At 36.6% G+C, this 16,821-nt stretch overlaps 1 protein-coding gene across 2 annotated transcripts in view; it reads left to right on the top strand.

The window, feature by feature from the left end:
• The first annotated feature begins 46 nt into the window (after positions 1-46).
• The window catches only part of LOC110461516 (ubiquitin carboxyl-terminal hydrolase 2-like), a 22,688-nt gene continuing 5,913 nt past the window's right edge, over positions 47-16,821 (top strand). The window contains exons 1-9 of one of the 2 annotated variants that reach the window (XM_021515002.1): positions 47-135; positions 4,838-5,878; positions 7,684-7,743; positions 11,846-11,972; positions 12,830-12,941; positions 14,289-14,402; positions 15,036-15,100; positions 15,723-15,826; positions 16,162-16,239. In XM_021515002.1, the coding sequence (XP_021370677.1) occupies positions 4,967-5,878; positions 7,684-7,743; positions 11,846-11,972; positions 12,830-12,941; positions 14,289-14,402; positions 15,036-15,100; positions 15,723-15,826; positions 16,162-16,239 (1,572 nt within the window). In that variant the 5' untranslated portion in view covers positions 47-135; positions 4,838-4,966. Of the gene's footprint in view, positions 136-4,837; positions 5,879-7,680; positions 7,744-11,845; positions 11,973-12,829; positions 12,942-14,288; positions 14,403-15,035; positions 15,101-15,722; positions 15,827-16,161; positions 16,240-16,821 lie in introns of both variants that reach the window. The other variant, XM_021515001.1, reaches the window with a different exon arrangement.

The following is a 16,821-nucleotide window of genomic DNA, read 5'->3' as shown; positions in this document are numbered from 1 at the left end:
TTCGCATAAACATTCCTTGTTACTATGCCAACGGCTAGAAATAGTCACTATCGCGTAATCAAAATGGCGTCAAGTTGATTACTCTGCCCGGAGTTATAGGTGCAACATTCGGTGTTTATGTTGATGAGATGATTGGTAAGCATTATTAGTTATTCATTACTATCATATTAAGATATATGTACTATGTACTTTTTGGTTTTTTATTAATGATACACTGATATGTTTATAAACACCGAAAAGATATAGAAACAAGCAGTTTTCATTTCGCTCTGTTGCATTCCTATATAAGGTGTGACCTATATATACAGGGGGTTACGTTACACTCACCTTAGCGTATTATATGTGCTTATTTTAAGTTTATTTGGTTATTCATCCCATGCCTGGTATTGGGTTGTATATTGATAGGATAGAAAACTCCAAGAAACAGCTGTAATTTTCACTGACAGTTAACGATAAATGTGTTTTTGGCAAACGTCCAAAATCACCGGGAAAGCCAGATAGAGGAGATATATGTGTGTTGGAATTTGGGACAAGTGCAGGTGTCTTTTTAAAGTTTGTGCAACGAGCTGTAACACTTAATTATCATATGTTATAACGTTATTCTAAATGGTCAGTTTAATCGGACTACAACTGAGTAAGTAAGCCTTTTGGAACACCTGGTAAGATGATTGCCAGTATGTTTACCTCCCAGCCTTCAGGGTGGCTATAACACATGACAATTTTGACCTCTCTGATTCATTTTCTGGACGTGTGAACAGCTTGTGCCTGTTCTTTTTGTCCAGGTCAGACAGCCTATACACATGAAGGCAATATAAATCACACATGTATGCATGAGTCAAGATGTTGAAAACGTTGTTACACATACTTCAAGTCAACGCATACAGTACACATTCTATGTCTAGTTATCATGACCCCTGCAGTTGTATGACTGTAACTATGAAGTAAATATGTGTGTCTCTGCCAGTGTAATGGATTTTATATTCAACTGTTGATAAAATGTTTCATGAGGTGAGAGATTTTGTTATCATTTACTTAAGTTATAAGCCTTCATTTATTGTTTATTTATTAAATGCATTTAATAATATTTTTCTTTATGTTCGTTAAATCACTTTGGTTTCAATAAATTTTATTGTATTTACAAACAGATTAGACAACAGGCAGTGCCTACATTAGTCTTCTCCTGAAACGGTACAACATATATACATTTACAAAGAATAATAAGATATATTTACAAAATTGTCGATAATTAATTACGTATTGAAATAGATGGACATTAATATGGAAATATGTATCACAGCTAGGTTAAATCACTTTGCGCTTAAAAACTGAATGAAATATGGATAAAGGTATTTGATCTTTAAGTTAGAGTGACTATGACATTTGTGTACCAGTTACATGTATATATTTGGACATCATGTTCGGTGATTGTTCATATGATATGGTAGGTTTTGGAGCATCTGCAGTGGTTATTATTTTCAACATGAACATCTGTCAATATAAATTATAATTTCAGTGCCATCGCAAGAACTGTTTATTTATTTTTTTTGATTTTTTTAAAAATTCCTTTTTATCAGGTTAGTTTAAATCTCTCCTTAGAATTTATGCGAGTTATTATATTGTCTGACTGATATATATATATATTTATATATTTGTGTGTGTTACTGTATTATGTTTGAAAAGATGAAAATAGAAAAATAATGACATTGAAATCTTTTCTGTCTATGCATGTGTTCGTGCATGATGTATCATGTACTCTCTGAAAGACCTTAGCTACCTTGCTCTGTTTATTAATAAAAAAAAAATGACAAACATAAATATACATTGTATTGATCCGCTCGGCGGTGCTTGTTCTAAATGCCGGTTAGGTCCAAACAGAATGGAACAACTCAGTTAAACTTTTGAAAAAAACTCTCACCCTGTGCTTTTAGAAACACACTAAGGGCTTAAACATATATATTAACTTGTTTGCTTAACATGTACAGATTAAAGTATAAATTTACTAATTTTGTCTAACAACATTATTAGCTCACCTAGCACGAAGTGCCAAGTGAGCTTATGCCGTGGCGCGGCGTCCGTTGTCCGTCCATCCTCGTCCGTCAACTTTTCCTTTAAACAACTTCTTCTGAAGAACGGACAGGCCTAGAGTCACGATATTTGGCTGAAAGCTTCGTTGGTAGGAGCCCTACAAAGTTTGAGAACGAAAATGACCTTGACCTGTTTTCAAGGTCAAAGGGGTCAAATATGTCAAAAACTTCAAACGACTTCTTCTAAAGAACTAAAAGGTATAGAATCTTCATATTTGGCTGATGGCTTCCTGGGATAGAGCCCAACAAAGTTTGAGAATGAAAATGACCTTGACCTACTTTCAAGGTCACAGGGGTCAAATGTGTCAAACACTTCAAACGACTTCTTCTGAAGAACTGAAAGGTATAGAATCTTTATATTTGGCTGGTGGCTTCCTGGGATAGAGACCAACAAAGTTTGAGAATGAAAATTAGTTTGACCTACTTTCAAGGTCACAGGGGTCAAATATGTCAAAAACTTCAAACGACTTCTTCTGAAGAATTAAAAGGTATAGAATCTTCATATTTGGCTGATGGCTTCCTTGGATGGAGCCCAACAAAGTTTGAGAATGAAAATTACCTTGACCCTCTTTCAAGGTCACAGGGATCAAATGTGTCAAACACTTCAAATGACTTCTTCTGAAGAACTGAAAGGTATAGAATCTTTATTTTTGATTGATGGCTTCCTTGGATAGAGCCCGACAAAGTTTGAGAATGAAAATTGACCTTGACCTTCTTTCAAGGTCACAGGAGTCAAATGTGTTGGACACTTCAAACGACTTCTTCTGAAGAACTGAAAGGTGTATAATCTCTACATTTGGCTTGTAGCTTCCTAGGAAAGAGCTGAACAAAGTTTAAGAATGAAAATGACCTTGACCTTCTTTTAAGGTCACATGAGGCAGATATGTCAAACACTTTTAAACGACTTCTTCTGAAGAACTGGTAGTTATAAAATCTTAATATTTGGCAGGTGGCTTCCTGGGAAAGAGCCAAACAAAGTTTGCGAATGAAAATGACCTTGACCTACTTTCAAGGTCACAGCGTTCAAATATGTCAAACAGTTCAAACAGCTTCTTCTGAAGAATTAAAAGGCATAAAATTATAATATTTGGCTGGTGACTTCCCGGGATAGAGCTCACCAAAGTTTGCAAATGAAAATGACCTCAACCTACTTTAGAGGTCACAGAGGTCAACAACATTTTAATGGATTTGTTCTTGAGAACTAAAAGGAATGGATTCATAAGATTTGGCTGGTAGCTTTTTGGAATAGAGCTAACCAATTTGAGAAGGAAAATGACATTGACCTACTTACAAGATCACAGGGAAAAATATGTCAGCAACTTCTGAAGAAGAATCAAAAAGCATAGAATCTTATAATAATACTTTGCTGGTAGTTTCAACAGATGGAGCCAACAAAGTTTGCGAGGGAAATATTTTTAATGCAATATAATATTTAATGAGAATATTTTGCTATGACTGCTTAAATATTCAGGTGAGCGATACAGGCCCTCTTGGGCCTCTTGTTAGAGGTAGCTTTCTTTCCAGCTACAAATGTAATTACGCAAAGGAGACTTCTGCATTAAAACGTGATCATCAGAATTGTTTCATATATAGATGTTCTGCACGTGTTTGTAGTTCGTAAAAAAAAAAGTAAAATAAAAATAAGATTTACATTTACATGCTAACAGTGTTTTCTCAGCTCTGGTTGGAGTGTGGTAGTAGACAGGGTTAGACACTAATTGTTTTTGCTTGATAGTCCACAGGACTAATTGAATGGATTATTTACTAGTCCTTCTTCAATGTAACTAGTCCAAGATTTCCTGATAAGGAAACATCGCGATCTACAGCACGAAACATCAAAAGTAATTGACTGTAGGGGACTTGAATTAACTCCAAGAGAAAAAGTATTTATAAAGTTTTTGACAAATTTTGACAATTTTCATGCAATATATCTTATTTTAAGCAATTTTTTAATTTTAAACAGGAACATTCTTATTTTATAATCATATTTTTCACAAGTCCAAAGGGCCAGTTAGGTTAGGTGATTCACTAGTTCTTGCTGAAATCTACTAGTCCAGGACTAGCAGACTAGTGTTAGACATCAATATGTTCAGGGGTCGACACTTTTAAGTGTATATAGGTGAGTGTTCGCATTTTTGTTTCATATTTGATGTATTGATACTGATGTCAATAACAACCTGGCTTTATTTTTGTATAAAGGACAGATAAGATTCATCAGTTTGGAAATATGTAATATCAATGTTTTACTTAAAACACAAACAATGTACATATTAAACGTTGTGACACGTTTGATACAAGTTTACATTGTTTGTGTATAAAGTAAAGCTTCGATATAACAATAGGGCTTTACTGAAGGACAGTTAACATAGTAGCCATAAAATACAACTCGTTTTGTGAACAGCTGCCAGATATAGCTGGAATCAAACTTATCTTGTGCATGCATACAATGCTATGGAAAGAGAATGCTTGTATTTCACATTCTAATTTTATAATTCTTTACCTAAATTTAAGATAAGTACTCATACATTTATCCTGTTTGTCAAAAATAAACATGATTATAGATATCAATTAAGTAGTATTGGTATGTATCTATATATATATATCTACAGTAGTATATATCTTTATGTGCATGTACAATTTCATTGTCCATGTATAATAATATATTGATGTTATACCTTTAAACATCTATGAAGTTATGTCATAAATTTGTACTGGGATATATATCATCTACATTTCTTTTTCTTTGCTTGTAGGACCCAACGGAATATGTCATGGTGGAGTTTTTACATCAGAAATGTGCCATTTTGAATGTGAAAGAATCTGTTAGGATTTTTATGTGTGCTATGATGAGGGGGCTTTCCCTAAAATGCATGGATAACTAAATGACGTCACTTCGTCTGTATCACTATAACCCCTCTTCCTGGACGACAGCTGGTAGAATGCCAAGTCTGACAGGACCGAGTCGAAATGATTACCCTGGGTACTCACCGAGCGGGAAAGGATATAGTACTACTTCCTCCACCCTGCCAAGGACAACCAGAGCGTCCAGCCTTCCCAGAAGTCCTGCTTATAGTAGTACCAGGTCAAGACCTCCAAGTTATACTGGACCATCCTCTAGGCCGACATCGCGGTCCAACATCACAACAAAGGTGACAGCATCAAGGGCGTTACCGGCTGGACCTGGGCCTTTGGATTCATCAGGAAAGAAGTTAAGCAACTTCAGTGTGAACGGAGGGCCTTCCTCTTCGACCCGTGAATTTAAAACACGTTCAACTACTAGTTCCTCAAGTATTGGTAGTAATGGACCAATCAAAGCTGACCATAGCAGCACATATTCTAGTGGTTATGTAACGTCAACGCTACCTAGAGGGGAGCGACCGCCCAGTGGGTTGAAAGGTAGGAGGTCATCAAGTATTGCAAGCCTCAGTGAGAAAACCTCATCACTCCGACTCGAGGATGACGACCATAATTTATACACACCCAGGTCACGGATATCGGACAGACAACAAGATTCATCCTTGCCACGTACCTCAAAACGTGACCAGTATGAATTGGACAGAGATAGTCGGGAAAATAGAAGAACCAGTCGGACCAGTAGTGTTGAGCCCAAAGAGACAAGTAGTAGCACTTCAGACTTTTTCTCCAAGAATTTTTCGTCTTCAAATTCTAGACTTAGTAGTCCCTCTTATGAAAAGGAGTCAAGTCTGCCGCCATCAGGGCGGAAATATGAAAACGGAATAGATTTAGTGTCAAGAGCAGGACGCAGCACACCCAGCTCTTATACCTCTACTGTGGTAAGTGGTATATCATTTTGATTTGTCAGCGAGATTTAGCATACCCCATATTTGCAAACAAAGTTTGCGCAGAAAAAATAATCTCATCTTTCTAACGTTTACGTTAAACATATCGTAAAAGGTTTTAATTTCATCCTGTTGCCTTTTCCGCATTGCGGCATCAGTGTTTTTCAAATTTGTAATCACGTCATTGTTGAGCCATTGGGACGTCACCCCCATGTAAGATAGACTCAGCAAGCATGGCTATCTTACATGACCAGGGTTATCTTACATGACCGGATATGAGAGACAAATCTCGCTGTGTGATTTGTGTTCATCTAAAGGGCTCAGAGGAAAAAATAATATTTTACCAAATTTGAAAACCCCTCGGATGGAATTTCCCTATCCTACACCCTTGAGCATGAAAGAGTCTTATAATATTACGATTATAGACAAGGTATCTCTCTTTGATGTTTTTGGTATAAGTTCTGAGGGAATCCAAACAATCGATCATTTGGTTTTTGGAACATCAGAGATGTATAATAAATCAGTCTATTCTTAGTGGAATCAATTTCAATGATTTTTGTTAGTTCATGTCATATTACGTAAAGATGGATAAATACTATGTGTTCGATAATTTGATGTTTTTTATCACAACTTTTATTCAGAAAAAGAGGAACCACACATATATATAATATGTGATACATACTGTATTTATCTTGGATATCTATTGCAGTTCAGTAGAAATATTAATACCAACAGGTGTTATTTCATTGGCTTGCAATAAGCCCACCCTTCACTTTGAATGTGAGATTAAGTGTTGACCCCGGGCCCTGAGCTTATTGCCAAAGAAATACAGTAATTATAAATGCTAGTCTCTTCAATGAAATGTAACATTATTATAAACCAGTGCGTATGTGTTAGAAGTTCAGAAAACCAGTATCACGGACAGTAGGTGTATTTTGACACAAAAACTTAAATGGAGATTGGCCTTTAAACATTACAAACAAAACAGATAATTATTTGTGCCACCAGAAGAATTTTGCTTTTCATAATCAGTGCAACACCAAAGCCACTGAATTGAGAAAGTAAAATTTTAACAAAAGGGAAGAGCAGTTAGCATGATCAGCTTGTACACATCTTACATCACTTTTTTAAAACTATCAATAGGGCCCAGGCCGTCGGATTAAACTATCCATATAAGGCACAGGCCTTCAGATTAAACTATCCATAGGGCCCAGGCCGTCGGATTAAACTATCCATATAGGGCCCAGGCCTTCAGATTAAACTATCCATAGGGCCCAGGCCGTCGGATTAAACTATCCATATAGGGCCCAGGCCTTCAGATTAAACTATCAATAGGGCCCAGGCCTTCAGATTAAAGTATTAATAGGGCCCAGGCCTTCAGATTAAACTATTAATAGGGCCCAGGCCATCAGATTAAACTATCAATAGGGGCCAGGCCTTCAGATTAAACTATCAATAGGGCCCAGGCCTTCAGATTAAACTATCCATTGGGCCCAGGCCTTCAGATTAAAATATCCATAGGGCCCAGGCCTTCAGATTAAACTATCAATAGGGCCCAGGCCTTCAGATTAGGAAAAAGTGGGAATCTTTTTTTTTTATCAAAGCTGATTTATATAAACCAATTATGCACAAATCATTTTAACAGCAGTTCTTTTGTAATATTTTTTATTTGGAAACTTTTGAAAGATATTGAAAAAACCAGTTATCATACTATTATTATTTTTAGATTAATTTTGAACCCTGGATTATAATTCTGGTGTTCACAGTTTGTATTAATCATGATTGTTCTATTTCAGCAGGTTAATAGCAGTCGATTTGTAAATGCAGGAAAGACAGGTCTCCGTAATCTAGGAAATACCGTGAGTAAACATACACACAGGTCTCCGTAACCTAGGGAATACAGGGAGTAAAAATACACACAGCTTGCTCTCCGTAACCTAGGAAATACAGTGAGTGAACATACACACAGGTCTCCATAACCTAGGGAATACAGTTAGTAAACATACACACAGGTCTGCGTAATCTAGGAAATACAGTGAGTAAACATACATACAGGTCTCCGGAATCTAGGGAAAACAGTGAGTAAACAAACACACAGGTCTCCGTAATCCAGGAAATACAGTGAGTAAACATACACACAGGCCTCCGTAATCTAGGAAATACAGTGAGTAAACATACATACAGGTCTCCGTAATCTAGGGAAAACAGTGAGTAAACAAACACACAGGTCTCCTTAATCCAGGAAATACAGTGAGTAAACATACACACAGGTCTCCGTAATCTAGGAAATACAGTGAGTAAACAAATACACAGGTCTCCGTAATCTAGGAAATACAGTGAGTAACCATACACACAGGTCTCCGTCACCTAGGAAATACAGTGAGTAAACATACACACAGGTCTCCGTAACCTAGGAAATACAGTGAGTAAACAAACACACAGGTCTCCGTAATCTAGGAAATACAGTGAGTAAACATACACACAGGTCTCCGTAACCTAGGAAATACAGTGAGTAAACATACACACAGGTCTCCGTAATCTAGGAAATACCGTGAGTAAACATACACACAGCTTTCTCTCCGTAATCTAGGGAATACAGTGAGTAAACATACACTCAGCTCTCTGTAATCTAGGAAATACAGTGAGTAAACATACATACAGGTCTCCGTCATCTAGGGAATACAGTGAGTAAACAAACACACAGGTCTCCTTAATCTAGGAAATACAGTGAGTAAACAAACACACAGGTCTCCCTAATCTAGGGAATACAGTGAGTAAACAAACACACAGGTCTCCTAAATCTAGGAAATACAGTGAGTAAACATACACACAGGTCTCCGTAATCTAGGGAATACAGTGAGTAAACATACATACAGGTCTCCGTAATCTAGGGAATACAGTGCGTAAGCATACACACAGCTTGCTCTCCGTAATCTAGGGAATACAGCGAGTAAACATACACACAGCTTGCTCTCCATAATCTAGGAAATACCGTAAGTAAACATACACACAGGTCTCCGTAATCTAGGAAATTCCGTGAGTAAACATACACACAGCTTTCTCTCCGTGATCTAGGGAATACAGTGAGTAAACATACATACAGGTCTCAGTAATCTAGGGAATACAGTGCGTAAGCATACACACAGCTTGCTCTCCGAAATCTAGGGAATACAGCGAGTAAACATACACACAGGTCTCCGTAATCTAGGAAATTCCGTGAGTAAACATACACACAGCTTGCTCTCCATAATCCAGGAAATACCGTAAGTAAACATACACACAGGTCTCCGTAACCTAGGGAATACAGTTAGTAAACATACACACAGGTCTCCGTAATCTAGGGAATACAGTACGTAAGCATACACACAGCTTGCTCTCCGTAATCTAGGGAATACAGTGAGTAACCATACACACAGGTCTCCGTCACCTAGGAAATACAGTGAGTAAACATACACACAGGTCTCCGTAATCTAGGAAATACAGTGAGTAAACATACACACAGGTCTCCATAACCTAGGAAATACAGTGAGTAACCATACACACAGGTCTCCGTAACCTAGGAAATACCGTGAGTAAACATACACACAGCTTTCTCTCCGTAATCTAGGGAATACAGTGAGTAAACATACACTCAGGTCTCCGTAATCTAGGAAATACAGTGAGTAAACAAACACACAGGTCTCCTTAATCTAGGAAATACAGTGAGTAAACAAACACACAGGTCTCCATAATCTAGGAAATACAGTGAGTAACCATACACACAGGTCTCCGTCACCTAGGAAATACAGTGAGTAAACATACACACAGGTCTCCATAACCTAGGAAATACAGTGAGTAACCATACACACAGGTCTCCGTCACCTAGGAAATACAGTGAGTAAACATACACACAGGTCTCCGCAACTTAAGAAATACAGTGAGTAAACATACACACAGCTTGCTCTCCGTAATCTAGGGAATACAGTGAGTAAACATACACACTGCTTGCTCTCCGTAATCTAGGGAATGCAGTGAGTAAACAAACACACAGGTCTCCTTTATCTAGGAAATACAGTGAGTAAACATACACACAGGTCTCCGTAACCTAGGAAATACCGTGAGTAAACATACACACAGGTCTCCGTAATCTAGGAAATACAGTGAGTAAACATACACACAGGTCTCCGTAACCTAGGAAATACCGTGAGTAAACATACACACAGGTCTCCGTAACCTAGGAAATACCGTGAGTAAACATACACACAGGTCTCCGCACTTATAATCATTATACAAACTTTATTTATTTTACAACATTTATTGAACAAGTTATGTCAACTTTTGTTAATCACTCTTGTTGGCTCAGATGGAAGCTAGCAGGGGGTCTCAGTGTGGGAGGGAACCGGAGTCCCCGTAGAAACTCCCACAGGACTGGGCAGGTAACCCAATACCTTTTCTGTTTTCATGTCTTATCAGGGTGTTGAACCACGACCATCTTGGTGAACGGCGAGATCTACGTAGAGTGCCAGAAAGCACCATCACTTACAATTAGTCAGGATCAGGATCACCTTTCATGGGCTTAGGATAAATTCTACTAAAAGGATTCTTATTAAAAAAAGAACCTAGCAGTCTGTTGACTCATATATATATCTTATAAACTTTTCTTTTTAATTTGATAAACAAAAACTAGCCTGCCAATTCACCTGGATTTCCTTTTTAAAAATATATATATATTACAAGTAGTAATTATAATTATATATATAAATGGTCAGTGGTAAACTTACACTACTGTGAAAGTTTACGATGTGATCTTACTAAAGCCCTGGGACTAGTAACTGTGTCTAATGATATTAAAACAATCATTGTGTCCGGAGAATAGAAATTAGAAAAGCAAAACATGTCAGTGGCTTGTCTCAAAGCTAAGCCTTTTATCTCTCCCGAGGACCATCTGTAAATGGTGAAAGGCTTAAGGTCATGTAATTTATTTTATTTCATTATTTTATGTAAAGTTCTATTATATTATCTACTTGATCAAAGTGGTTTCAACAGAATTCAAATATCTTGACATTTCATCTGGTGGAGATAAAATCAATAATCTTATGTTACTGTGGGCTTCCAGGAACTTGGGATTGTGTCTGTAAATAATTTAAACTTGCTTGTCTCCCTTTGTTCATTACTGGACCTTTACATCCAAAGTGCTGTAAAATCTTCGTCTGAACCCAACAGTTATTAAATCTAGTTCTCACGTGCTGTTTCCGGGTAATTGTGTACAAAACTTGTTTGCCACAACAGGTTATAAAACATCACTTCAGTTTATAGCAGATATCGCTGTTTACATTGGGTAAACTACATACATTAGTAGTGTTGTTCCGACAATCGTACAACCAACTCAAATTAATTGGTTGATAAATTTCATATTGATCAATCAGTTTAAATGTTGCATGCTATTTTCTGTTGATATCTGTTGATTTACTCTTATTTCAAATTCTAGTAAGTAGTAGGTTAAAACTAAAAGTGTAAAAGTGTAAAATTAATGTCAAATGGATATGTTAACCGAGTTGGCCTTTGATTTTACATGGCAAAATTATGCTGCAAATCCCAATTCTAAGTGGTATACCAACATTATTACATATATTTCAATAGATTTACTAGAGCTTGGATGTTCCTATTATAATCGTTCATTAAAAGTCTTCCAATAATTGATCATGATTTCCACTTCCGATTCCCAACACTATATATATATATAATCAAAACAGACTTTGATTATTTTGCTTACATTATTTTTCATAGATGTGCATGCCTCAGATATTGACTTTCCAACTCTTTGTTTTAGTAACTAGTAATTAGGTTGTTCCAGATATTGACTTTCAAACTGGTTTATTTACTACAGTAAAATTCTTGTTGTACAATATCTAACCTGGAGGACAGGTGTTTTTCCTTAATTAGTGTTTAGGAGTAATTATTGAACAACGTTTACCTTTGCAGTGTTTTATGAACTCGGTCCTGCAGTGCCTTAGTAATACCAAGCCTCTGATTGAGTTCTGTCTGAACGAGGAGTTCATGTCGGAGAAGAACACGACCACCAGCTCTATGAAGGGTCAACTCATGACAGGTAAAGTAAATAAGGCCAATTTTTTTTTTTTTTGTGTTACTGCTAACCCTACCTTCCCTAGATTTTTGTGCCTTCCCTTAAGTTTTTTTTCACATTTAGTGACTTTTAAAGTCAGAACTCCGGCTCTGCATTGAAAACTTGTTTTTCTGGCATGACTAAAGCTTTGATAAATCATATTTGAAAAGAAAAGTATGCCGAGTGGAACGTTTATACCGGAGACGAAGTACGAAACATGATCAACCTTTTGGCAGTGGCACAGGGATCCTTCAAGCTGAGAGATATTGACCGTTTGTAAATTCTAGAATTGTTTGGAATGTTGTGTGATGTCACCTATCTCCAGGATCAGTGGTAATGGGCATTGCTTTCATTTCATGAGATATTTTACAAAAAATTCTTTGTGAAAATCAAAGTCAGTTCTTTGTGAGAGTCAAAAGATAGATTACTCAGGGACTAAAAATTCCTTGAGTCCGAGGTCAGGGACCCCAATTTATGACTAAAAAATCTGTTGCGGCCTACATTTCATAGTCCATTGACTTTGTCAGCATCTCCATCAACATTAAGTTTTTGCATTTAAGTTAGTTTCTCTGAAACTAAAGGAACTAGACCAACCAAACTTGACATGTGCATTGATGGTCAAAGCGGAGTACATGTGAGACATGGCAATCAGAATGGCTTGTATAATCATAATTAAAGTGGTTATTTTAGCCTAGTACATATATTGTTTACTTTTAACTAATATTATTTGTTGACCATAATATCGTGGATGGACCTACAGACCACAATGTCAGGACCCAAATAAAAGCAAAAAACTATAGCCCCTGACTTGCTTCAGATATTTTGTTTTTGATATTTTCCAGCCTATGCCAATTTGATGACCGCAATGTGGAAAGATAATGATGTCTCACATACATCGCCCAGTGCTTTCAAGATGCAGGTCCAGAAATTTGCTCCCAGGTTTACAGGCTATGCGTAAGTGTTGTTTTTTTTAGGTCACCTGAGCTTTAGCTCAAGTGACCTATTGCTATCCGTTTTCGTCCGTCGTCGTCCGTCGTCCGTTAACATTTTACTTTTCAAACTTAAAGTCAAGTTCTGCTGGGCCGATTGAACTGAAAGTTGGTAGGAATGATCGCCTCATGGTCCTGACAAAGTGTTATTATTTTTCGGGTCGATCAGAAATCCAATATGGCCGCCACGGCCGCCATTTCGAAAATACCTATTTCAAACTTAAAGTCAAGTTCTGCTGGGGCGATTGAACTGAAAGTTGGTAGGAATGATCGACTCATGGTCCTGACAAAGTGTTGTTATTTTTCAGGTCAATCAGAAATCCAATATGGCCACCACAGCCGCCATTTTGAAAAACTATTTCAAACTTAAAGTCAAGTTCTGCTAGGCCGATTGAACTGAAACTTTGTAGGAATGATTGACTCATGGTCCTGACAAAGTGTTGTTATTTTTCGGGTCGATCAGAAATCCAATATGGCCGCCACGGCCGCCATTTTGAAAACCTATTTCAAACTTAAAGTCAAGTTCTGCTGGGCCGATTGAACTGAAAGTTTGTAGGAATGATCGACTCATGGTCCTGACAAAGTGTTGTTATTTTTCGGGTCGATCAGAAATCCAATATGGCCACCACGGCCGCCATTTTGAAAAACTATTTCAAACTTAAAGTAAAGTTCTACTTGGCCGATTGAACTGAAACTTTGTAGGAATGATCGAATCATGGTCCTGACAAAGTGTTGTTATTTTTCGGGTCAATCAGAAATACAATTTGGCTGCCATGGCCGCTATTTTGTAAATACCTATTTCAAACTTAAAAACAAGTTCTAATAGGCCGATCTCACTTAAAATCCGTCTAGGAATGATCAGCTCATGGTCCTGACAAAGTTAAGTTAACATTATACTATTTTTTAATCAAATTGGTACATATTTCAACAACAAAAATAAATACTGTAGGACTCAGGTGACCGTTAAGGCCCATGGGCCTCTTGTTATTACATGTATTCAAGCGTAAGCAGTAAGTTTGATTTTAAGTTGTGTTTTTCATTCATAGAGAAAGCATACTAGTTGATATAACTGTTAAATACAAATCTTAATAACCTCATTTTGGTTGTTGAGGACCTGACAGATATGCTGTTAAACAAAATGGTTCTGCCTCGAAAGTCTAGTTTCTTTATCTTAAGCCTGACTTACTGTTCTGTATCATTTTATTCATCCTAATGTCAGAAAGGATCCATTATCCTGATTTATAGATAAGTTAGAATCATATATATACTCCACGTCGCTGTGTATCTGAGTTTTAAATGTTGTGTTGTACAGACAACAAGACGCCCAGGAGTTCCTACGTTACCTGTTGGAGGGTCTACATGAGGACGTCAATAGAGTACGCACTAAACCCAAACCTGTCACAATCAAGGACGAGGACTTCACCAAGTACGTACGCTCAGTCGGTCAAGGGAATACCCCTGTCTTTGGTCACATACAAATTTTCATAGAATCATCCTGAAAATTGTGGAAGACATATGTGATATCAAATCGGAATGTAATCTAGTAATCATTACATAATGAGGGTACAGTGTGGTTTACATTTATAAGGTAAATCTAACAGATTATCTCCCTCCCCACCCCCAAAAAAAGAAAAAAAATATCTTGCATGGTTGAATTTGCTTTCCTGCTTACCCGGTATTACTTCAAATGCAGATTATTAATTAAACTTTATGGTTGTTACAGCTAAATAAGGCATAAAACACCCTTGATTGGGATATATATGTTTTACTGTGATAGCCCTTAAATCAATGAGGATTGGTAGAAATTATTTTCTCCTGTCTTTTTTCCGTGAAAAATATAAATTTATTCAACTTTCAAGGTAGGTCCTCCCAAAATTTATGTGTGAAATGGTTCTTTTCATTATTTTAACCTGCAAAATATTTCAAAATCATCATTTTTCTTGATTATCTTATATATCACAAACTTTCATGTAAATTAAATTTACACAAGATAAAACAGATTTCTGTAGCATTACAATGCCTAACTTATCGTATAATAATTATGTGTTTTTGATTTCAGTGATAGTGAGAAAGCAAGCGAATACTACAGAGTTTATTTGTCGTACGACAATAGCAGGATAGTGGGTAAGTCAGCATGGAAGGGTTAGTAGTTAGTGGGAGCCCTTTCTTAGTCTTGGATAATCAAGTCCCTTCAAATTCACGTATTGATAAAAAGTAAAAAACATTTGTGTGGTGTATCTTGATTGTTTTATATAAAACGAACTGGTTTGAGATTTGCATCTGATATTTGATGGAAGTGTTTTAAAATTGTTATTTGTAGGGACTAACAGAAATCTTCAGCAGCTACAGTCAAACTTGTATTAGAGAACAAAGGGAGGGCTCAAAATTGTCCTTATAACAGAGGGGGTCTGTTGATGGGGTATTATTGTATATGGTTAAATGTATTATGAGGATGAGAAAGTTGTAGACTTTTAAGATAGAATATTGATTGGCCTGGAAAAAGGGACCATCTCTCAAGCAGATTTGATTACACTCGAGAAATCTTTATTTAATGGACAACTGGCTAATGGAAAACTGAATTAAGGCCAGCGGTCCAGGTCTGTGTGTCAGATTATATACTCTGTATTGGAGAAGAATGACCTTATTTGTGAGAAAAAATTAAAACCTTTTCTGTCATTGCATGTTGTTCTTTGATAAAGAGTTGGTATGTTATACAATTTGATAATCATGTATTTTTTTTTTCCAGAAATATTTGTTGGCCAGTTGAAAAGTGAATTGAGATTTAAAGATTGTGGTCACAAATCAACAACTTTTGATCCGTTTTGGGATTTGTCTGTGCCTATACCAAAGGTGAGTGGTGAAAAGTCATCGCTGAGGAAAAAAGTTGTTAGGAATGATAATTTAACAGTACAAGTATTGTAAACTCTGATAGCACCTAGTGTTGCCTTTCACACTTTCATCTTCATTGTAAAGCCATATATTGATATGCCTGCTTTCACGCTGCAAATAGGTGGTCACACCTGGTACCAGGTATATTGTTAAACATGATAACCAACCCTCACTTATTGGGGAACCACCATTGATATATTAAACCATTAGCTAGTTCAAGTTCTCTTGAAAAGTGCCGGTAGCTCCTCCACTTCTGAGGAATCCTAGTTAATACGTTGGTCTGTTTGCCTTCACAGAGAGGCTCCACTGTCAGTATACAGCAGTGTATCAACCTGTTTATGAAGGAAGAGGAACTTGATCATGATGAACGACCAGTAAGTTCTCTTCATTCCAAACATGACAAGTTTAATAGAATTTCATGTATGAACTTAAAGCTGAGTTGTATGTATGTACAACAAATAAAACCTGTTAACATCAAAACCATTATTTCATGCTACAACATGTGTATGTACATTGTATTTATCCTTTTTATCACATAATCAAGATTTGTGTCATTTATTCGTGTAAAAAAACAATTTTCATGAAACCTTGAAATGTAAAAAGCCGCCATTTTGACTCCAGTGCACAAGTCTGTGACGTCATGTACTTGTCCTATGCAGGACATCCCAATTGAAACAATTGAAACTAACAACCAATCACAGGGCTGATAGGTCATATTACACGGGTTAGTACGCAAACAAATATGACATGGGTATACATTGGATATCACAGTACATTATGTGATAATATACATTGGATAACACAGTACGTTATGTGATAATATACATTGGATATCACAGTACATTATGTGATAATATACATTCGATATCACAGTACATTATGAGATAATATACATTGGATAACACAGTTCATTATGTGATAATATACATTGGATAACACAGTACATTATGTGATAA

This window comes from Mizuhopecten yessoensis, unplaced genomic scaffold (assembly GCF_002113885.1).
Source record: "Mizuhopecten yessoensis strain PY_sf001 unplaced genomic scaffold, ASM211388v2 scaffold10631, whole genome shotgun sequence".
Lineage (NCBI taxonomy): Eukaryota > Metazoa > Mollusca > Bivalvia > Pectinida > Pectinidae > Mizuhopecten > Mizuhopecten yessoensis.
Note: the sequence above shows the minus strand (reverse complement) of the source record. Positions and strands in the feature narration are given on the sequence as shown.